This window comes from Charadrius vociferus, unplaced genomic scaffold (genome assembly GCF_000708025.1).
Source record: "Charadrius vociferus isolate BGI_N301 unplaced genomic scaffold, ASM70802v2 scaffold365, whole genome shotgun sequence".
In the NCBI taxonomy this organism is placed as follows: domain Eukaryota; kingdom Metazoa; phylum Chordata; class Aves; order Charadriiformes; family Charadriidae; genus Charadrius; species Charadrius vociferus.
Window position 1 is genome coordinate 2,210,326 of NW_009648559.1, and position 24,415 is coordinate 2,234,740.

The 24,415-nt window shown below is 40.2% G+C and overlaps 1 protein-coding gene across 1 annotated transcript in view; it reads right to left on the reverse strand.

The window, feature by feature from the left end:
* Positions 1-1,703: 1,703 nt before the first annotated feature.
* The window catches only part of PDE8A (phosphodiesterase 8A), a 128,696-nt gene continuing 105,984 nt past the window's right edge, over positions 1,704-24,415 (reverse strand). Inside the window, exons 9-24 of the mRNA XM_009886122.1 lie at positions 24,290-24,378; positions 22,965-23,016; positions 22,822-22,864; positions 21,801-21,878; positions 20,476-20,546; positions 19,662-19,826; positions 17,002-17,050; positions 16,609-16,744; positions 13,749-13,947; positions 10,452-10,669; positions 9,453-9,589; positions 6,729-6,743; positions 3,769-3,917; positions 2,723-2,852; positions 1,850-1,969; positions 1,704-1,767 (exon numbers count right to left, since the gene is read on the reverse strand). Coding sequence (XP_009884424.1) covers positions 1,863-1,969; positions 2,723-2,852; positions 3,769-3,917; positions 6,729-6,743; positions 9,453-9,589; positions 10,452-10,669; positions 13,749-13,947; positions 16,609-16,744; positions 17,002-17,050; positions 19,662-19,826; positions 20,476-20,546; positions 21,801-21,878; positions 22,822-22,864; positions 22,965-23,016; positions 24,290-24,378 — 1,638 coding nt within the window. The 3' untranslated portion in view covers positions 1,704-1,767; positions 1,850-1,862. The remainder of the gene's footprint in view (positions 1,768-1,849; positions 1,970-2,722; positions 2,853-3,768; positions 3,918-6,728; positions 6,744-9,452; positions 9,590-10,451; positions 10,670-13,748; positions 13,948-16,608; positions 16,745-17,001; positions 17,051-19,661; positions 19,827-20,475; positions 20,547-21,800; positions 21,879-22,821; positions 22,865-22,964; positions 23,017-24,289; positions 24,379-24,415) is intronic.

Here is a 24,415-nt window from a genome sequence, read left to right on the forward strand (position 1 = left end):
CTGCATTGACAATAGCCAGCAATTCTTCAGTGTTTTTGGAGTGCCTTTCCACCTACTAGGAAGGCTGACAGGATACTCTTCTAGTCCTTCAGTGGAATAAGCATGGCACTGCTTTTAGCTGTGAAGAGACTTGTCCAAGGGCACACAAGGATTTGATGGGCTTGCCAAGGTCAGGCCACAAACACAGGGGCTTGCCAGCCATATACCACCTTTCATCACCCTTATGCCAGTCCAACGCCCTCAACTCTTCCCTTCCCCAGACAGCAAGTATCTTAGTTATTTTTAAAATAATTTCATGTATCTGTTAGACTGCAAACTACAAAGTAAATATGCATTTCAAATGAAATGGCTAGGACTTTGATGCTTCTTAAAATATACATTTTATTATGTTCTGGTGTTTGCTATGAAGGTTTCATTCCAATTGTGAGGGTATACAGCCTTTACAAACTTCTTGAGTTAAAGGTTTTTGTTGGTGGTTTTATGTTCTGCTTCTTTCATGGCAGAGGAAAATACATAGGCTATAAAATGTTGACATTCATTAGATGTTTAGTATTACCTCTTCGTATATGCTGTGGAATGCTTTGTAGAAATACTATATAAAATAAGGCAGACTTTGACAGGGAATTCAGTCATAAATTTCATGGGAGAAAACAAAAAGTTCCAACAAGTTCCGTGCTGAATTCCCGCCCCGCGGTGATGCGCGGGACATGTGGCGTACAGAAGCCTCCCCTCCCTGGCGGCGCTCTCAGGGGACCTAAGTCCTTGTGATCTAGGCTGCGACCTCAGATCAGATGTGGCGACCTGCTGAATTTAACATATTTTTTTGTAGCCAAGGGAAGATCAGGTGGTCGTCACTGGTTTGTGGGAGAACTACTGCAGTTCTGGTGCTTAGTATACATTTCTTGTTTATTCTACTATTCTCAAGTAAGACCTTTTCAATAAAACTTATTTTAATTAACATAAATCAGACAATATTTAAACATACACATCTATCCTTACAGTGCAATAAAAATGTATCATTGTATAGTATTTTGTATTTGCATTATGAAAATAAAAGGTCTGTACATCAATTAAATGTATATTAATGAGTATGAATCATGTAAATTTGTAATGCATCTAAAGTTGGCTTTGGCTTTTAAGTATTTATAAATTCATAGAAAATATTGAACATCTAACAAAATAAATAAAACATATCATTTTAATCATAGATGCTAACGATCAACCTCAAAAATTGTGTTATTTTTTACATTTGCTACTAAATTTCTTAAAGAGAACTCACTTTCAGTAGTGCTCAGAAGTGAATGATTGCACCTTCTGTGATGTGAAAAAATAGAGTACATCTATTTTTCATAGATCAAAAATTCCTTCATAGAGAGTTGCATTTTAAATGTCTGATTGTTCTACATAACTGTCTTAAGTGCTTATAAAAAGCATGTAGCTTTCTCATAAAAGCTGTGAGTCTCTATTAATAGATATTTCTTTTTCACTTGCAGGATTGAGGATTAAGCAAAATCTTCTAGTGAATGTCCTTTTTATGAGGATTCTTCAAAGTCTTCCAGCGTCACATACTGGTATGAAGACATCATAAAAGTATGTTCACTAATAAACCCTCTTCAGTACAAGTACTGCAGCAATCCAGTGTAATTCCACTTGATAGGCTTATTTCATTGGAGTCCACACATGGTAGTTTGTGGAAGTCAATCGCTGACCTCATGTTCTCTTGAATTTGAAAGTCCCCCAAGCGCATGGGCTAGCCTTACTGTAATACTGAAGAGACCAAAACAAATCTGAAATCACATGAATAAAAGTGAGCTTGAATAAATATGCATCTGGTTAGTAAATTACACACCATGGTCTAATTGCTACTCTGGTGGTGGTCGAAGGCTCCGCAGCTTCCTTTCATCTAGTCCTTTCCAGTATTTAAAGTTATTATCCAGATGCTGCATCAAATTTGGCAGGTCTGCAAATGCTAGGGAAGAGAGGGCAGAGTGTATTTAGTTCGCAGAATTGAAACAGTCACATGATTCTCTCTGCTTAAATATCACTTGAAATGTCTGGGCAACTGTGCTAAGTAGGAAAGCTTAAATCTGTCATACTGATACTTGAAATGGTTTGGGCTGTACAGCTCTCATCACTCAGGCCACTGAGAACAGTTCTGTAAGTCTACTTAATACCAGTATTGCAAGTCCCAGCAAAGGGACCCATGTTTCCAGGAGGGGCATAGATAATTATGCTTCTAATTACTCTACTTCATCAAATCTCAGTCACATGTCATGATCTGGCATTCAGGAGAGTCACATTTCTGACCACTTTTACCACAGAAGCAGCACTTGGAAGGAAACAGCTGCTCCCCCAAGCAGTTTCCAGACTGTAGAAATTTGTCGTGAAGAATAACTGATATTAACATGGACAAAATGACTGAGCCTAAAGTGCTATCAAGGAGAATATCTTCTGTTCTCCATTTACAGAGAAGCAAGTTTAAAATGAAGAAAGTTAAACTTAGCCTGAATCTAATATATTAGAGAGAAGTCACAAGAATGGCTTGTAGCGGTGTCAAAATACTTCTAAGCAATAATGAAGTTAAGCAGCTTACTTGAACTGCAGAAATCTCCCCTTTTCTCCCCCTTTCTTTGGCAGCCATAAGAAAGCATTTTGGTATCGCAGTAGTTTCAAATGTTCACAAAATATTTATTGTCAGGAAATATAGCAAAGTTTTGCTTACCATCCCAGGCATCAAACATATCGGTGATGAAGTAATCGATGAATGATATTTGGGATTTGGGGATGCTGCAAGTATTTCTGTCAAAAACTGGCATCACAACAGGTAAACCTTGCCTCTTTTCTTCATCAGTCTGCAAAAAACACTTGTGATTATTCATCTAAGACACATTCTGTTAATGGGCTGCTTTTAGCAGCAGATTGTTTGGCACTGACTAGAGCATGCAACTGCTAAATAAACAGAGGAACGTGAATAAATCTGAAGAAGCAGCAATTTAATCTGAAGCACCTAGTCGTCTAGGTTTCAGCCAAACAGCAGTTGAATAGTGCCTTCCAGTGTTTCCCACGAAGTGATACATTTACCTTCTGCACCTGCACACAAAGCTGACCCTAAGTAACTGCACACATTACTGATAAAGTTATGACTGCTTCGGAGCTAAAAGATGCTCAGCCATTCTCAATCTCTGATGGAAGTGACATTCTGCACAACTCAGAGATAGCAAAATATCTTTTTTACCCTCTCCCCCCTCCCTTGAGGTACCAAGACTCAGTTGCAGTATTTGGTCTACCTGTAATAATGACTCTGCCCTCTCCTTTTCACCATCTGTCTAAAACCTTTCTTTAGCACACTGTACTAAGTTCTTACAGCATTTCTTGGAGTGAGTGCTGTTCCCATGCAAACACTAGGACCTGACGATTCTATTCTTGAGGCGCAGCCAGCACGTGGGTACACAGAAGGCACCCTTCCTCTGCCTCTTGGGATGGGAACACACGTGCAGTCAAAACTGAAAAAGCCCAGCTCCAAACTGAACAACTGGAAAGCTTAAATTTTCCAAAAACAGCACTGTAGAAGTTGTCAACTTTTCGTCTGAAGGCATCAGTGTTGTATTGGCCTGAATAATATCCCATCACTTAAAATAAAAAAGTTATTTTTCACATTACGTAATGCAGCCTTAAATGTTCTGGGACACTGGCAGTGTATACACACTTGTCTTCCCTGTTAAAGAGATGCTCACCTGGAATTTCATCAGTGTATTTTAGCTGCCTTACCTGTGCAAAGTACTCCTCGGAGATGCGTCCAGCCCACTCTATACACTGCTCTATGGGTCTGCATGGATTGGAAATGTCAGCACACTTTATCAACATGCGTTTGATAAGGATACGGTTTTCAGGAGACGTGAGTACAGTTTTGATTGACTCTCCATCACCATTGTTCTGTAACATTTAAGAATTAAAAATAATCCATTAGCAATGTCTCTGGGCACTTACTCAAAAGCTTTGTGCCTTGGGAATGCTTTCAGCAGATCCTACAGGGTTCAGTCCTGCTACTGGCTACCATAGTTGATGTCCAACTGAATTTATATGGGGATTATGAATGTTACGCATGGCTCTGAACTAGCACTGAACTCGCTTCTGGATTCAGTCACTGTCATTGTGACAGGTCTCTTGGGCATCTTTGGGCAAGTCATCTAATCCCTGTGTGCCTTATCTGCCTCCTTAAAAGTGTGGAGAGGATCCACTCAATACTACATACACTGTGTAGGCAGAAAAATGTCATTCTGTGCTGAAATTCAAGGATTAATGGACTTGCACATTAAGAGTGGAATAGCTGGTTTAAAAAAAAAAGGACTGACTGGACATGCAGGGTCATCCTCTGCACGCAAACCTCATCAGCGTGAGCATCAATCATACTGACAGCACTGCTGCTTATTAGGAGAGTCAGATCCCACATTGCCTTCCAGGCATGCTCCTCATTCCCTTCCACTGGAGCCATGTTAGTCCATCAGTCTCTGACCCGACTGGGAATTTTGCTTTCTGAGAGTTTATCAGTATTAAAGCGATATATTAGAAACATGCTTCCAAACAGCCTCATCTTTCCTCTGCAAGTCTAGGAAAGTTTTCAGCCCACACACGGCTTATATTTGGTTCCCAGGCTGCACATAAAAGCACGTCAATGGTAATCTATATTTGGAGCCAGCATACAGCTAATATGAGCAAAGACTCCAATGATCCAGATTAGAAGCTATTTTCTGCGGAGCTCTGATGAAGTAAGTTGCCAAAGGACAGAGATTCAGGATTAAAATCTCTTTAAAAATTACCTATAATTATAACATTATTACTTGACTCTTTAGGGATGGGTAGGTACAGAAATTTACAACACCGTCTACTCAGAACAGAAGCTCTTTGAGGAATATACTTCTCTGGCACCTAACAAAGTCTTGGTCTACAGTCAGAGCAATGAGGAAGCAACAGTAATAATGATGATGATGACGATGATGATAATAATAATAATGGGCCACCAGTTCCTGCAGTACAAAGAGTGAGATACAAAGCAGCAGAAACTTTCTGATCTTTTATTACGACATATTTTTCAGAAGAAAGTTCTTGTGGGGAAGAAAGTTCTTCCTGAAGGAAGGAACTGACAATAATAAAAAAATTATTATTTGGTAGTATACTGGCTCATAAACACCAGCTCCACAATTTCTCCCAAAATGAGACTCCCAAACCAATTCTTTCCCCTCATTTTTAGATACGTAGAAGGGAAGATACACTGGAAACACAAGTAAGGTGCATATATCTCCAAATGTATAGCAAAATTATGTAAGAGAAAGCCACAGTAAAGTGATGGAAGCTCCAGAAACATAAGCAGTGTGTAACAATTAAGCATGGAAAATTATTAGAGATTATTCAGTAGGTAAACCACCAGGAATCAAGAAAGGATGTTCGCTTCTGTGATCTGTTCAAACCAAGGGCACAGTTCTACTTGCTGGATGCGGATGTCTTGGGAATAAAATGTGCTAACTGTGCTTAGTCGCAGCATCCTGCTCAGAGTGCAGAGGTGTCTCCGCATGTCAGATGTTGGCTTCCTGTCATAGGCTTAGGTGACATCATGAAGGGAAATGGGAGGATAAAGGATGCTGGAGCTGGAAAGGATTTTTTTCAGTTTATGAAACAAAAGAGGAAAGGAAACAAACAGAGCAGCTTCTCAGCATGGCTCTTTGAACAAATATGTATAAAAATAATAAATAAAAAAAAAAATAAGTGGAACTGTCCCATTTGGAACACACAGTTGGCAGCTCAGCCTGCAAACACTACCCTGAGTCACTGCCATGACTGGAAACCAGGCCAGGAAACACACGCTGCCGCTGCAACCAGATATACAACCAGACTTGAAAGAGTATCTACCAGTGGCGTTCTGCTAGTAAGAAGCACAGCAAATGATTTGGTTTACCCACTGACACATTACAGGCTGGTTAATGGGAAACTGCTGAACTGAGAAACTCCCAACCAAAAGAAGGGAAATATTTTGCTTCTTGTTTTCAATAAAAATTATATAGTCTTTGTCTTTCTTCCCATCCTTGGGCAGAATTTGCTGTGAATCACAAATGCCTTGTGGGGCAGATTATTTCCCTGCAGCCCCAGGGGCTCTGGGGCAGAATTAAACTTTTGCTTGATTTCTGTATGTCACTGTATTTGTTTTTACTGTCTGACTGTACAGGTCCAAGTCCCTTTCTTCAGCAGCAACAGCTATTCAGCTCTCCATAACAGGCAAGAAGCAGAGTTTGGCTTTTTGGATGGATGCTTCTGCTCAAAAAATTGCTTCATCCCAATTCTTGGGGCTGTGAAGAAGGGCTCTGCGCACTGAGCCAGGCCAGTATAGAGCCCTCCAGCAGGACTAGCAGGACCAGGTGCCCTAGAGAGTTACGCACCCCACAAGGTCAGCCGGTGCAGTGCACTACACCCAGCAGCAGAACCCTTGTTCTCCTCCATCTCTTCCCCTCCTATGCTGAATGCTGCTATGCTTAACCAGAGAGGCTGCCCAACTGCATCCCTGCAGATTTTCAAGAGCTATAAAGACAAGCCATTTCTCAGGAGTACTGAGAGAATAGGTCCTCTGGTGAGTCTATGTGCCAGACTACACTGGGGGGTGAGCAGTATGGGATGAGTAAAGGAGCGGCCATCAAGGAGCTCCTTCATCTGCAGACTGTCGTGCATAGACAGCAAAGTACCCTGGCTTTTCCTGGCTAGCTCACTTGCTTGTAATCTACCAAGAATTGCTACCCCTTCTTTACTTCTTGTTTGTTAAAATCAAGGAACTGGGCAGAGAAATGTTTAGTCTCACAATTTTCCATCCATTTTGCTGGCCTTACGTTTCCATTAAAATATCCTGAAACAAAAAAAAGTGTATAAGGTATTCAAATAAATGTAGGTGTTATTTCTTAAAATTGTTCTAAGCAAAAGTGGTTCTGTCGAAAATTCCACAATCATAAATTAATACATATATATGTTTAAAAAAAAAGTCTACAGTGAAACGGCTTGATCATCTACAGCTATGGTTGTAAGCTAGCCTGCAGGCTGACGCTTCACATTAAAAGATTTTGTTTAATACTTTCATAACTGCCAATTTAAATTGGTTGAAGTTTCCCCACCAGGTGTCTGCCTCAGGCAAAGATTTTCCTCCCCTGGAAATTGCACTTAAAAATGTTTTGGTGGCTTCTAAATATGAGGTTGGGGGAAATAAGCTCTTCATGCTGATGTTAAAAATTATTGCTGTTTTTCTCTTTTTTTTATTACCCTCACATCTTTATGAGTGAGGACCTGGAATTGAGTTGGGGTGATGGTTTGGGGATAAACCAGTCAGCATCCCTGTGAAAATCTGTGGGACAAGTTACAAACTTTGGCAAAAACCATTGTGGTTTGTGTAGACTCAATAGGGATTGCTGGAGCCTGGGACTGAACAGGACTCTCCCTGAAACTGTAGTTCTTGGCTGTGCTGGACCAGGCACTGTCCAGGCCCCAGTTTTGTAGCTAAGAACAGGGAGCCTGTCTCTCCTGTACTTGCAGTAAAGAAACACCTGCAGAAAAATAGCAGCAGGGAAAAGAAGGTTGTTGCCCGATTTGAATGCAAAAAATGCGAAGAGAAGGAATAGAGTGGCACAGGAGTCCTGGGAACTGTGAAGGAGAAAGGAGATTGGAAAGCAAACAGAAGTGGAAGAGGGGAGGAAGGCTGAAAAAGGAGGGACTTGTTGAGTGAGGAAGCTAGTGCTGGAAAATGAAGGAGGAAGAGAGGCACAGCTAGTGAGAAGCTAAGGAGCACAATGGTGGGTGAGAAGTGAAAACAGCACAACAAGACAGTGGGCAGCAAAGGGGCTACAAAGTCAGCGAAAACCAGAATCTGATGATACAATTAAGGGCTGACTGCATCATAACACATGCATATAAATGGAGTCATTGGGTTGAAAAGATGGTGGTAGTCCTGTCACTTGGTAACCTTAGACAACAACATTACAATTTAAGCCTGTTTTTTCACCATTCTTCCTTTATTTGTAATAGGTAGGAGACCAACTGTACTAAGCCTTTGTTACGACTTAGCTATTAAATGATCAATCTAAGGACAAATGTGCACACAAACCAGTTCTGGTCTTCTCTAGGTTCTGGTTGCAGTGAACAGGCACTTGTAACAAAGTGCAGGTATGTCCTGGGCAGTGAACTTCATAATTTCACAAGGTCCAATACAGCACCCACAAAAATCAACAGTATTATCCTGTCTGTGACTTCAAGCCACATTCTGCACCCGTGAGGCTGTCTGGGAAAAATACTTCATAGCCACAGACTTAACAGCCTTTCTGCTAGTTTAGTCAGTAAAACCAGTATCCTACTGGGACTTTGGCTTCACATTCACATAGTTCTCATTAGCATCACTGGGTGCCAAGAACAAAGCTAATTCTAGCACATACTCCTGTCAAAGGTACTCTCCTCCAATTAAGCTCCAATCTGCTTCTGATGGGTGAAGGAACAAGACCTGTTCCTGTCCCACCTTTGGATAATAAAAAGACTTCCCCACCCCACCCCACCCCCCCCGCCATTACACACAACAGTCGTAAATGTGGCTTTCTGAAAAACATGGTAAGAAAACACAGAAAACCATTACAGCTCCTGCAGGACGTTGCCACCAATGCAAACTTTATTATAACCGTTTCTGAAAATCTTCTCTTTGCAAAAACCATTCCAACAAAATTATACACTGCTCTTACTGGCAACAAAACTGCTGGTTGAAGCTGTTACTGAAACTGGTGTGGTTTTTCAGAATGAGTTCTTAACAGGCAATTTCATTGTGTCCATGGGGTTCCAGATGGCTATTGATTATGTCTATATGATACATAATGCCACCATCATCTATTTTAAAGATTAAAAAAGAACGCAGACAGAAAACCTATGAATGCTGCCAGGCAGCACAGAAGGCCGAGGGCCCTCATTTCCAGAGAACGTGCCATATGGCAGTCAATATACCTGCCCTTATGCTGTACCACCAGCGGTTCCTGTTGTGAGTGAGGGAGTAATTCAGCTTCTGTTCTGAGGCAAATCTCGGCCTTTTTGCAGAAATGGCCAACAACAATGCCAGGTCTTTCTGCTAGCGCTCTCTCCATGGGAGTGACTGGGTTCATCAAAATGGCATTTTTAACAGGAAAATACACAACTCAAGCTTCTGGTCCCAAGTACAACATCATAGCACTGCAATATTAATAGGATCCAAGTGAGTTCCACTCAGCCTCAAAATGCGTGACGACCATGTTAAGCAGAAGGGCATTGAAACCCAGAGGTGAAAGACACATTTCTAGTCTCTCTTTCTCCACGTTTCTGATGAACTTTCTCAGAACACCACGTGGGGATTTCCTGCTGCCAAGGTTTCCTGGTCCCTGCCTAGTCATTTTAAGGAGGACTTGCAGTGTTGCTTACCCCATTTTCTTCTAGCGCTGCCAAGGGTTTATTAATGCTGTTGACAAACTTGTTGACATGCTCAAAGTGCTTTGTCATTTCTGTTGCTAAGACCATGTCAATAATGGCTTGGCGGAGGGTTCGATACTCATTCCTGCGTAAAGAAGGAAACAATTAAGAATGCTGGCTAGTTCACAAAGGGCTGCTTGCTAAAACAAGTCTAACAAAAATGCTACAGACCATTTCCGTTGAAGAGAAGTGCTGGGGGAGAAAGAACAGTAATAAAGGCTTGGACAGCTGCATCTCTGCTGAGTGAAGTACCCTTTGGTGTCAGAGACATATGTGCTAGAGGCATGACTGGTTGTCTAAGAGGAACAGTGCAAGAGCTGGTCAGAAGCAGAGGCACCAGCTACTCAGGAGGGCTGCCAGGACATGCCACAATGGGGTGTTCCCAAGGCTTTTAGCACAGACACTTGGCAGTGGCTCACACTCCAGCCAAGTTTTCAGCAATACTTTTCTGCTGTATCTTGAGAGGGGCTAAGGCAATGGTCACATCCTCACCCTAAATGCCTTTCTAGGGCTTTAAGAAGAACCACAGTTCCTCCACTATCCTCTGCATTGCAACAAGGCATTTAGTTTTTGACTGATGCTCTGTGACTCTTTCTATCCTTGTTCTACCCAGCAAACATCTACCCAATCAGCCATAGCTTGTCCTCTACATCCAATGATACAAAATTATTATTCTAGACTTGCTAACATCAGGATTTTCACTAAGTTCCTTAGATAGGGTCTACCTTTTTATCCACAGGAGGAACTGAAACCGTGGGGTTAGCCCTAAGTCTGTGCAGGACAGGCAGCAGCACTACTGTTTTAGAAGCAAACTTCCACAAAGGCTACAGACAGTTACCCACAAGGTGCTGCCTTCCTCTAGGATGCTTGTTTGCATTATCTTACATTACAGAGAAGAAAGTGAGAGATGTCAGTGGGCAGACAAGGACCCTGCGTTTTAAGCTTACCTCTCCATGTTTTTAAATATATTGCATTTGTCATCCCGGGTGGTGAGCTGGAAAGCCAGGGCAGCATGATGGCTCTCCAGCACTGCGGTGTCGTTGTAGAGAATTGCCAGCTCACTGCCAGCATTGCACAGGAAAGAATTTGTTCTTCCTGGGTGATCCACATCATGGACTGTGGCAGCAATGAGTGCAGCAACCTCATCAATTGGATCCAAAGTTTGCTGAAAATAGAAGGATGCTTAGTCTTCCTGGCAGACTCATTAGAAACCCTACTCTGTCCATAAGACTAAGCCAAGTTGCTGAGGAATAAAGGCCAGAACTCTGTAGATCAGTAAGGGTCAGATGTTCTAGACAGAGCAACGGAAAATTCATTATAAGCTTCAATGAGCACTGCATGATTTTTTTGGCCATTTTGTGCTGCTTGAATTTTGCCTTAGCCACACCTTTGACAAAACACATCAAATTAAACAAATGCAAAGTAATAAATTAGTGTGTGTTTTCTAACAACACAGAAACCACCTTCACTTGGAGTGAGGGTATTTGGCTTGGAAAAAAGACTAATACTGCTAAAAATTATTCTATTTCCACCAGACCCCTTCATTTCTTTTGGAAACTTAATGTGTCCTTATCACATTCCACTTACATGCTGGCTAGGTTTACAATTTGCAAGGAATGTTTCCCATGTATCTATTTTCATAACAACAGTGTCCTGCGGCTACAGCTAATATGAATTCTGTGAAGAATACTTGATGGTTTACATCCATGGAAAAATTACATGACACTCTGTTCTATACTTTCTGTGTCAGGTTCTGATTCTCTTAGCACATTGCACTCCATGCTTTACGTCTACTTGCATTGGTCATTACTTTATGTCTAATTATATATACTCTATAATGAAATACAAAGCTATCTGAATTTTAAGGTTTTAATACTGCATTAATAGCATAAAGGAGATAAAGAACCAAGCATCTCAGAAATATATTGTATAAATTTAGAAACTAGACTTTATGCTGTGTTTATGCTGGGTTTTTTTGTGAAGGATCACAGATACAGAACAATTATGTTAAAAATTTTCATAAAATGAAAGAGATGCAAGAGCAGAAACGTTCCCAGTTGGATCTGGGAGCAGGGCAGATAATTTGCTTTCCAATTAGCTTGAATTCAAGGTCCAAATACTCTACTGGCTTTGACAGTATCATTCAGAATGGTTAGACTTGGTAGGTGAAAAGAAAATCCCTACCCTACTTTACACCTCCTGAAAGTAATGCAGTGACTTGACTTTGGTGGACCTAGAATATTATTCATTGAGGACTGTCAAGAAGGTCTTGTAGACAACAAGAAAAGGCAAAGAATTATTTCTACTCTAGGTTCATAGTTAGCATTGTCTGAAATACCATCTACCATGTGTTAGCTTCTTCCTTCTTTCTTTCAGCTGCTGCTCATGGGATTCTATTTTTGTGGTACAAAGTTAGGAGAGAGAGATTTTTAGAACAGGCTCTCCTTAGAGAGACACACTGACCAGCGTTCAGTCTGGCTGAGAAAGACCTGTGCAGATGAGAAGTGGCCAAAAACTGGAGAATACATGACCTGTGGGACCACAGCAGTGTATGTCACGCTTATTTCCTGAGCCTGACATAACCAACTTTGCAGGGATTTACAGCACCTTTACCCCGACTTCAGGATTATAACTTCATCATCTTAACTCCTGTGGCACAGAAGTGGACACGATTCTGAGAATACTCGTGCAATTTGGGAGCCAGAAAATTTTCCCAGGCAAGAACCGAGTTCGATTTACTGAAAAAAAAAATATCTTCTCACTGTGAATTTGAGTGGCAGAATCTGGCCTTCTGTATTTAGATTAAGTTGAAGTCTGGACAATACAAAGGCAGTTGTGCTGTAACTTTGAAAACATAGAGAATTTCAAACTTTGATTCTGCTCCTGCAACATTTTTTTTCTCTTCCTATGCCTACAGAGGAATGGAAATAACATTCTGGAAAAGGAGGCGGCAGTCATGCTTCTGTGGTATTGAAATGAGTCCAGATCTTGTCTGTTTTTCGTAGGTATTCTTGGGAAGACCAGCAAATCAGGGGCTGAAAATATCCAGTGAAATTCTATTCTCACTTGGCGTATAGTATTTGTAAGTCAGCCTCTGGAGACCACACTAATGAGTTGCAGCTCCAGGTTAAGGGACTTACTACAGTTTTAATGAGCTGTCAGAAGCTTGTTTACAGTCACAAATGTCTCCGTCAGGTGCCCATCACTCGCAGTATCCTTAGGCAGGCCAATTCAGGGTAGAAATTTCTATCCAAAAATGCAACTCAGAAATAAGTACCACCACTCCACTGCATACACATGCAAGCACTGTTTTAATTCCCCTTCTCCAGTCTGCCCTCTAGGCACGTAAGAGCAAAGGTTGCTGTGATTTATTCTGGTTGTCAGTGGCTCTAATATGCCAGTGGGGGTTTCAACAAGAAATCTTTTTCAATACTCTCCTCCAATGCAGTCTTTTTAGGCCTAAGGGCATCTTGTCCAGTGGGTGATAAAGGTTTGGAAACACTAAACCTATTTTATAGCCTGTATTGTCCTGGGAGTCTTCTGCAAAATTACTATCACGAGGCATAAGAGATGGTGATTTATTACAGTAAATCTGTATTTGGCATCTACTGTCACAAAAATAATCGTGTCATTAGCTCACCTATCTGAGAAAGTTTAACTATATGAAGAAGTTTTGTTTTAAAAGGTTTTCTTATTCTCCCATCAAGAAACATTCAATTCCTGTAATATTAGAAACACAGAAACACAGAATGGTAGGGGTCAGGAGAGACCTCTCGAGCTCATCTAGTCCAACCCCCCTGCCAGAGCAGGGTCACCTACAACAAGTTGCACAGGACGGTGTCCAGGCAGGTTTTAAATGTCTCCAGAGTCACAGACTCCACCACCTCTCTGGGCAGCCTGTGCCAGTGCTCTACCACCCTCAAAGTAAAGAAGTCCCTCCTCATGTTGAGATGGAACTTCCTATGTTCAAGTTTGTGCCTGTTACCTCTTGTCCTATCACTGGGCACCACTGAAAAAAGACTGGTCCCATCCTCCTGGCACCCTCCCTTTAAGTATTTATAAACATATATACTGTAAGAGAGATCCTAGAACTGATGTAAAGCAGGCAAGTTCTTTGACCTCGGAGTTACTAAACTGGTTGGCACTAGGTAGACATTTGGCTCTTGGCACCTTTTTTTGGGAGATCTTTCTTTGATCACACCTGTACTTCCCACCTACGCCGTTTCTTATAAATGTGGACTCACCTTTACTCTTTCTTTAGACAAGAAATAAGCAGTGGCATGTAGTACATCTGCTGAATGAGTAGAATTATGGTAGGAGTTGGAGGAGTGATAGTTAGCTTCAATAACTTGTAACCACGACCTCAGAGTTGATTCTGAACAATTTAAGAATTCACAGATTCCAAAGCGAGCAAATATTTTGAGACCCAGATAAACCAAAGGCCTGTGGAGAAAAACAAACACAAAGTTTTAAAATAAATGAAGTTGAAAGAATATTACATAGCATAAATAGTATGAATCTATACAGCATTTTTAACCAATGACATGTCAGATTAGGTATAAGGACTTGTTGTCCAGACCAGCAGAAATGTTCTGCCTACCCATCACATGCACACGCTCAGAATCAACGCCAGTTCCTGACACTTCCAGGAGTATTAAAAAGGCTCTGTATTGCTGCTGCACTACATGTAGCAGTATTTTGGGGCTTAGGGAATGTATGTTGGATAAATGTAGACTACAGTCAAAATGAGATAAATTAGCAAGTACTGAACTCTGTGCATGAGAGGAGGGAGGCAATCTTGCTGCTGCCACAGATTCCTAAACTAGCTTGTTTACAGTTAGACTAAGTATATCTATACTACACAGTGCTGCAATCGCTATTCTTTCTGCACTCTAGATCGGCTCCATTTCTTTTATGCCCACCCTTGCAGGCTTCCATTGCTCATTGACTTTGCATGCAACAGAGAGTGAGAGATGGATGTATTCTGGAAGCAAATGACCAGGCCAGACCATGCCATTTCTACAAGACTATAAAGGCCACATGAACTTTCAGGCTAATCCAGCCGGAGACCTGTCTCCAAAACCAGCCAGCATCATCGTATTCCAGCACTCTTGCTTCTCCCAGGTCAAACCGCACAATTTAAACCCAGATGACTGGCAGCTGAATGAAGATCAGAACAGCAGTACAGAATATTTCTAATCTGAAAGCTGTGAAAGTGCAATCTGTTTAATAGGGCAAATGAAAAAGAATCAAGTTTTAGTCCACTAGCCTTTTTTCGAATACAGTTAATACAGCTGTTTTCTTGGCCAAAACATTTTTTGCTTAAGAACAGGTATAGTGGTAAATATTTTCAAATATGGATTCTTAAAAATAGATCTTAAACCTTCATTTTGGCATCTTACTTTGCTGCTTGATTCCAGGTGCATCAAGCACTCTGATTTCTAGCTGCACCTGACAGGTGAGGAGAGCTCATTTAGAGTTGCTGAGGTCATTTAGAGTTAGATGTACAACTTTTGGCAAAAGCAGTCAACAATACTGTGTCATATATGAGAATAAAAATACACTAAAGTTAAATACCCTCCACATAGCACTGTCAGACAAAGGTCTCTCCAGGTTTCTGTGTCAGGGAACCGTAATGCACTAAAGCTTAGATTTAATGAATTATCTTGGCTTTACTACCATATGTCTGCTTGGACTTGAAGACAATACTAATAACATATTCATAGTTGTGATTCATTGAACATCACTTTAATTCTCTTAATAAATGAATTGCCTTTACTTAAGCACAGCAGGAAGCAATGATAATTATAATACCTTCAATAAGTGAACAGGCAACAAAATACCTTCTTTGTCCCTCTGCGGTCTCTCCAAATCAATAAGAACAGAGAAACCTATCTGGTGATCTCATGCACGCTGGCTGGGATAATTAATTTGTAAGTTACTGCAATGTGCGTATTAAATATAAATCACACAGACTGACAACATTTTAACTTCTTTTTTAATTGCTGTAGCTATAGCACTTCTTTAGAAATGGAAATGTAACAAAGCAAAAAAACCCGAAAGTAACTGGATGTAAATTTCTTCACTTACAATAAAATCACTTTAAAGAAGAATAAAAACCCAAATTTTTCCACTTTTTTTTGGCTCATAAATATGGTCTGAAAATGAAGTGCATATATGTTAACTAAATGCCTGATATCTTTCTTAGACATTGTTTCTGAACACCTTTTAAAGCTCTTATGGATCTGGGATTTTGACGAGGGCTTAAGATAGTCAATTAATTGCAGGATCTAGCCTCCAAATTAGTGTCTCATAAGAAGCTTTACGCTAAGACAAAGCACGATACATGAAACTAGACCCAAAGGAGAACTTTTGATAGGCATCAGCAAATAAAAAACAGGATTTAAACAGAAAGATCAATTTACAGTCTTAGTTGGAGCATTTGCCACTAATGAAATACAGTCTATCAGAACTGCGTTTGAAAACTTCAGTGATGGAAATTGGTATGCCCTACTTTTTATCAGTAAATATTCTTCAGTTAATCTTATACATAAAATGTAGCCTGCCGAGATTTTAGAATAAAGACCTTCCTCTAATCCCAGAGAAAGAAAATAGTAATTCTGCTGAAAAGCTGTATTTGAACTGTTTAGGAATAAAAATTACCCAACTACATGGAGAGAAAATCAAACATGATCTGTGTCAACTGATCAAATTAAGACCAGCATGTTGACTCTGTGTGTAGTTGGCCATAATTTGAATCCCCACAAGACAACAATTTGATTTGTAGAACGTTTCTATTATTGAGAACAGAAAAGGAAGGCTTTTAAAATGATGTTGTTTTGTTATTGTACCATATCAAAGATATATAATCTTCACTTACATCCACTGGGAATCTGCAGGAAATAGCATATGATGAAACAGAAGATATTTAATGGGTTCATACACAACTAGAAATGACAATGAAAATATTTCAAACATTTGATTTTGAAAATAAAAGTAATTCTCTTTTAAAAGCACAGGTAGAGAAATCAAAGAGCTGATTACAGAATGACATTTAAGTCAGTTTTCAGCATCTTCAATTTATGAGCTCTTCTGTTTACTGACCTTTTATGGGTGGCAGCCTCAAGTTCAAAGATATCAAAATCCCAGTGTTCCTCATTTTCCATTGCCTGTGTTATCCGTGGGGGTATGTCATTGAGGGAGATTGGAGATATCAAACTGCCAGCGACCTGATGAGTTTCTGTTGAGGAATGTATTTGCAGATCACTATTAATAACCCTGAGATAGACTTTTACTTAATGTACATGTTTTCTTTTGTGTAGTAAAGCCTGGCAACTCTCATTTCTATAAAGCTCAGTAATGCTGCAGAACAATGCTTGTACATAAAATAAAACAAAACCAAACAATACTTATAGAAAAGAACATCTGATCACATTTCCTCTGTTTCTTAAATTTAACATGTTTTAATATCTCAGTAACCGCCAAATTAAAACTTACGTTTTGCTGACAATATGTATTCGTTCCCTGATAATCTTCGTAAACCATCCTGTTCAATAAAAGTTGAGAGTTAAATGCAGGGTATTGTACAAACAGTCTATAAGATGATGACACCGAATAGTAGCACAATGACTTCAGAGAAGCCTGACTGTAACCTGTCACAGTCATCAAGGCTGCCTCTCCCTTCTTTGTGTGTACTGTTAAGATTTGTCTGGTTTACGTATAGTTGATAAAGGATGAGAAACTGCAAGATATGGGATACACGATAACCTCAGATAGGTACAAACTCAAATTTCTCAGGTGCAGATGGAGGTCTGGATTTACAGCCTCACATCACTCTTTGTCTGGACAACAGAGACACAGGTTCTGGATGTGTGCTGCAGCCAGACGCGGTATGTCCACATCCCATCAACAAGCAAAAGTGGGTGGCGGGAGGGGATGGATGGAGACACGCTTCTGCTCTGCTCCCCCTGGTATTGGCAGATCAGGTCACCTCAGCAGCATAACAATCTCATGATTTGTGGCTGGGACTGCAGTGACAAATTACTCCGAAGCCTCCCTTCCATCAAGAAGAACGTATGCTTGTTTATTCTCCAACTCGGTGCCTCCTAGGCTTAATTCTGGCATGATGCCGAGATGCGCAAACTGAGACAAAGGATTAAAGCTAAGAGAATGATATATTTAATATTTACTTTTCAGCTCATAATTCTAAATGCTGTGGCCCAAATCCTACTTGCTCTTTTGGTGTATATAGCTGTTAGTTACTGCACATTATTAAAAAAAAATATCTTTCTGAATGCACCTTACTAAAAATGTTATGCATCCAAAGTATAGCATAAGTGAATGTGCATGCTATATCTCAACATGCAATGTCTGTGCTTAAAAAAAATTGTTACATCTCATTTTTATTTTCACGCTTGTAGGTAAATTAGTCTGGAGTTTTGTCATTTAAAAGGAAAGGGAGTACAACTCCTATAACTGGCTCAGTGACTCTTCAATAGAACCGCTATAACACAAATATTTAGGACACCAGATGCTGTGCATCATTTAGAATCAAAGATTAGTTTTTTAAGAGTTGAAATAGCAGGTGTAATTGTATCTGGCAAATCCATCTTTGAACTCCAAATGTCCTTCCCATCATGAATTCTGCTTGAGAGTTCAAATCCAATAACCTACTTGTTCCCTACTCAAACATAACTTCTGAACATGAAATAGAATAATATGATTCTGCTTTCAGCAGACCCTTTGCTGGAAAAATGTTCCTCCCAGATCATTTTAAAACTCAGAATATACCATATAACCTCATGCTCTGAAATGGATTTTCTCAGCTTTTCTATCGCTCCATAAAATAGCGTTTAGTTTTATTTTTAGCAAGGATTTTGTGTTCTGCAATATTGTTACCTACATGTTCTGAGACCATGAACTGCATACAGTCAGAATACAAATGTATGTAAGAATCAACAGTCCACAACAAGGAGAAAACAGCTGAGTTTAATAAAAGATTAACTTTGAGACTCTAATGAGATTAACTTTGAGACTCTAATGATTATATGTATCAATATTCTTCCTATATTTTTATAGTTAAGGTAATGATATATTTTGTCTACTGAGTTAGTACATTCAACCCTATAAGAACCATTCAGGTCTTCTCCTGGAATTCTTGAAGACTCTCATGCATTTCTCCTGAATAGATATTTGCTGCAGTATTTTAAACGGCAAAAATATATGTAAACTGTTTAAACATTCTGATGGATTCTGCAAAGGCATCTTGATAGTTACAGCATGAAATGATAATAGCCCAGAGACATCTCCGAAAAGCTCACATCTTGTGAGCCTTTTTGCATCCAACACTGCCAAATTTTTTCTTAAGGTAGCCTTTTATATGCAACCTACAAACTAATGGGAACACATATCCTTAAGGCACAGGTAACATTCATCCAAGTTCATCTAGTTATTATCAGGAGGGTCAGACTCTAGGCTCTGAAGGTTTGGGTTCAGTTCTTTCTGTGCTATGTGCCCTTTGTTCAACTTCGGGTACAATGCTGCTTTTTCCAATGCCCCTGTTCCTCCTTTCATAACATAACAACATAATACATGCCTTCAGTCTTTTTGTTGTCTTATTTATTTAAATTATGAGTTCTGTGGAGGCATGATTGTGTTTTAATATGTGAACATTCACGTTTCGAGCTCAGATCACTCTGATCTTTCCATGGGTCTCTACAGGTACAAATATAATACAAGAAATAGCAATAAAAATACATATTTTGCAATCGCTTGAAAACACATTCTTTCTGTACACTGAAAAGCCCCCAAAACACACCATGTTAATCCTAATTAAGAAATACAAGTGTCTAGCTATCTTTCTGTCTTCTTCTCCCATCTATACCTTTCTAACATGAATCACATTGAAAAAAGAATTGGTTTTCCTTTCCATTTCTAGCAAAACTAATGCTTCAAAAGGACTGGTCAATTTTCTTCCCATTTCCAGAACTACATTATAAATGTAGGGGGAAAAAATCCATCAGAAGAAGTGTGCAGCTTTTCCTGAAACTTTGGCATTGTAGAGGTAAAGCACATGCCAGACGATAAAGATCAAGTAACCGGGAAAATCAGGCAGTGGAACACTAATCAATAGCTGTTTGCTGGCAGCATGTACTTACTGTCATTAACCCTCCAACGAGGTCACTGGTATGTGGATCCTCATCTTTTGTCCCCAGTTGTGGAGAGTACAATTCAGTGGTTCTTAAAATCTCCAGCACACGGTCTAAAGCTTCTGCAACTGGCATGGGACTGCTTTCTTGTGCAGCGTTGATGATGTTTATTACCTAGTTTAGCATTAGACATGTTTTGAATTTAGAAGTGACTTAAGAAAGAACAGAGATGTTCATCCATTACTATGGAAAACTCATAGGGAATAAATGAGATCTACAACTTTAATCCACATGGGGGAGAACCAAAATGAAAGGGATGTTAATAAAACACTGATGTTTGCTACTGACTCTGGGAACAAGATCGTGGCCTTAAAGACAGCAGTCTTATTAATGATTTTCCCGTTCAAGGCACAGCCTCAAAATGTCTCTGAATGGATTTAACATAACCTTCTCCCATTTGCCTCTCAATTTATTAAAGAGCTGATTTCTGCCAAATGCTTGAATGGTTTTAGAAGGCAGTTTGCAATGCGTAAGTAAGAAGGAGGAACTCTCAGTCCCTCCTTCACGTAGGCAAGTGTCCTTAGAAAGGGTCATGCAATGGCTGACCACATGGAAGGCACTCTACTAAGCACACTTGGGATAACTTTGTTCAGAGCAGGTGCCTTTTGGAGCTCCACCGGTGGGCAAGTGGAGCGGGGGAAGAAGTTGCACCAGAGGCCAGGCTGCCTTGCTCCGCGGTCTGGATGCTGTATGGGAGCCTCGTGCCCCAGTATTCCAGTAGAGTACAGCACAACTGACAACAGCTAGCGACAGTGCACATTACCTTGGTGATGGGTGCTTCAATAGTCATGGAATGTATCCTGGCCATAGAAGAGTGCCGCCTTTGTGAGCTGCCTGTGTGGAAAATAAAGCAGAATTTGTATCCTGATTTCAGCGACAAGGCATGACAGGAGGATCCAGCCAAGAAATCTTGATTCATTTTCTGAACTGCTTACCCTGCTGTGCCCTTCAGAGCCAATCTACTGCAGAACGCATACACATGCTTGTTATGCTGGGGGGACACAGGTGCAAAGAGATGCTTGCTGAACCACTGATACCCCTGATTAGAGATAAGTAGCTGTAACAGCCTGGCAAAACCATAGCTTTGTTATTTTATTTTAACTAAGTAAAATATTAAATTAAAAACTCAGTTAAAAGACTATACAGATGTACGTGTGTATAAAGTGGCAGGCACAGGTAGGTAACTATTGCGCTTAGGTTATTACAGAATATATCTACTTTTGCTGCCTGATGCAACATGACAAGTCATAATGAGTCAGCTTCCAAGCTGAGGTAAATCAGTGAAGCTCCTTTGAAGTAAAGATAGCTATGCCAAATTAAAACAGCAGAGGTTCTGGCCTATTATTCATTGGAAATTTAAAAAACAAATGTTTTATATCAGCTGGCAATTTTGGTTCTGTAGAGAAAAGGCCAAGATGGGATTTTTCTGGATAATTATGTTATGCTACCTATAAAATGCAGAAACATCTCTGTTACTCTTCGTGCTGAGCAGCTCTTAAGAACAAGAATCAATGCTATTTTTGCTATACTGGAGTAGGATTGTATTCTTGCTGCCACAGACCTACTTCCGTGTTTCACTAGTGTACGCTGCCTAGACTAATGACATATGCTTTAACAAAATCACTTAAGTATCAGCAAAAGTTTTGAATATGTGGCTCATCTACCAAGTTTGGGGTGATCTAATAGAACAAAATACAGCACAGTGAAAAGAAAACAAAATTTGTAAGAAAATTATCTTAGTATTTTTATCAAGAGGTAAGAAATGTAATAATTTGTTAGGTTTAGAGTTTGCCATTTGTACTTGAAAATATCTGTGTTGAATCTCATGAGGTCTTCCATGCAGAATGGCAGACGATAGCCTTTCATTCTGCATTGGTTCAAAAAAAAAGACTCAAAGTAGTTCAAGAGAAGAAAATGGGGCTATGACAAATGTAAAGTTGCTCATTAATTAGACTTGATATTTTATTTCTGTGTGTGTACATGTATATATACACGTACATACTTACCTATATTTGTATGTGCATGTATGTATGCACACAAAAATCTGCATATATCTAGAAATCATAAAAATTTACTTATTTAACATACCATCGCTCCCTCGTGATGTTGTGGATCTGACATCTAGTGATCCTTTCCTCCTGTCTTTGTGTCTGCAAGTCTGAATATCTGTGGAGAAAATGATAGTGTATAATGACACTAAGTTGTGCCTAAAATGTATGTTAAAGGAACTGAAACTCAGAGGAAGCCTGGTAGTAGCTGAGTGACATTTACCACATTGCTTCAGCAGATGAGAGCCAATGAAAGGTCCCTTTTGAACTCCCAACATTCACACTGTTGTGAACCCAGTCATGCTCCCTGGCAGAACATGCCTGTTTTTGCAGAAGGGATCTAACAGTGTGGAGGGAAAAGTTCCTCTCTTGACACAGTGACACAATTGTAGTTGTGAATACAACTTGTGCCGCACCCCTGAGTTCACTCAAGGAACAACTGCCACAAGGAACTGGTGGACCAAAGCAGACTACACACTTGCAAACCAGGCATTGTACCCTATGTCCCTTACGGGCTCCAACAGACACAAACTGTGCTACCAAGGCTACAATTAACAAGTACTCGCAGCACGGATGCCACGGATGTCTTAATTGAGGTGTTGATTTGTGGGATGAGGGTGAATGAGGATGTTGGTCATCCTCATTTCCACCCACATGCAAATACCCCACAATACAGTTAAAGGCAATGCAACCACACATGCCACTAGCTATAGACCAGCCACAGCAACATGACGACTACACGGCATCCTTCTTATTTCTAATTTTGTCTCGGGGATCCACTACCTGCAACTGAAGTGTGGCACTGTATCCAGCAATACACAGTACCAACTTGGGGCCCTATTACTGTGTTTTCATGGGTGGGTTGCTTTGTATTGCTTCTAAAACAAATGAGGGAGGTAGAGAGGGCCTGTATTTATTTTCCTGCCTTTTGAGCTGATTCCCAGCTTATCGCTAGCTGAATAGTACTGTTCAGACCGTCCTGCGCAACTGTGGTTTTCAGTCAGATCACTAACAATGGGCTTTATTCTTTCCCCAGGTACGGAAGGAGAGATGTGTCATACCCGTCTGAGATTCAGCCTGAACACGTTCACATGTCTTCTCCACCTACAAATCAGGATAAGAAATCCAGTTAGTCAGAACTTTCCCATTATTTTGTAATATTTAGGGCTCAAACTAAAGCAAGCATAGCACTATTTTCACTTACCTTATTGTTGTCATTGCACAGTCTACTAATTGACACATAGTGTCTAATCTTTCTGTAGGCAAAAAACAGCGTGTTAATTCCCATCCAAACCTCAGCTGTAATTCAGTGCTGATACACAAAATGGGTAAGAGCAACAAATTAATATAGGACAAATCCTGTTCTGGCAGTAAGGCTCAACTGGGAATGGAAAAACCCCTCAGTTCTGTACGTGCTGGAGAATGCAAAATGGAAGCATCTTTTGCAACGACTGTCTCCTCCTCTCTCTGCCCCACCCCCAGCTTCTTCTGGGCTACTGGAGGATGTTTCAGGCATGATATAAATGCAAAACATGCAACAGTGCAGTCTGACAATCAAAACCTGCTATCGGATTTAGGGATAGAGCAATCAAACTGAAAACTACACCCTTGATTACCAGGGAACATTCTAAGCCAGCTTCAAATGGACTTAGACTGTTCCATAAGTAGCAATGTATGTAATACATATTGGTCTTACAAGTTTGGCATCTTAAGCTGAAAATATGTTTTCACTCTACTGATGGAGAGTAGAGAATAGGAATTACTTCCAGGGATGAAATCAACCCAAACCACCTTTTTTAGGAAGTAACTGCACAAAGCAGCTGCATTTGGCCTTTCCTTCATAAAGACACACCTTTCTAAACAATTGTCTCAGCCAAATCTGGAAGATAACGTTCCCTGCTTTTAATTAATGTTTGTGTTGCCTTAGAGGGCTTTGAAACTACTACTGCACTCAATCTGGTCCACTTTCTTTCCTAATATAGTATAGAAGGAGTCATCATAAATGTACCAGTAACTAACATTAAACTGTGTGCTCCGAATGCTCTATTTGGGGACCAATTAGAAGTTGCATAAAAATCAAGACATGCTTGAATTTTCACCAGGATCAAAGCACACAGTGACCTCATCACAGAAAGACACTCGGCAAAGCCATCACTTGGTGATCATGGAGGGACATGGCAGAGGTGCACCGTGGAACAGGACATAGGTCCTGGTGGTGCCAACACAACGCACAGGAAGAGCAGAGGGTGCACTCACGCTTCAGGGAGTATTAGAAGAGTAAGAGTCACAAGTGAGCACACCTGGATCTTTGGCTCCTTTTTGGGGAGAATTAGGAGAATTTCACTTTCCTGCACACAGCACGTAAAATTGATTTTGCCCCAAGGAATTAAATGCAGAGGTCTGAGGCTCCCTTCCTTGCATAAGTTTCCGTTATACTCAGTAACAGGATAATCCAATCTCTGCTGAAAGTTGAACTCTAAACTAAGCCTCGATTCAGACCTAAAACATGGCTTTAGCTTTCATACTTACCCTCCCTGTCCGACGACAGGTAGTATCTTCACATTTTGTTGTATGCTATCTCCATTTTTCTTTTTCGCATAGTACATTCCTTGCCATTCCTGAAAAAGGAATTCAAGTGGGAGGAAGCTCAGATAA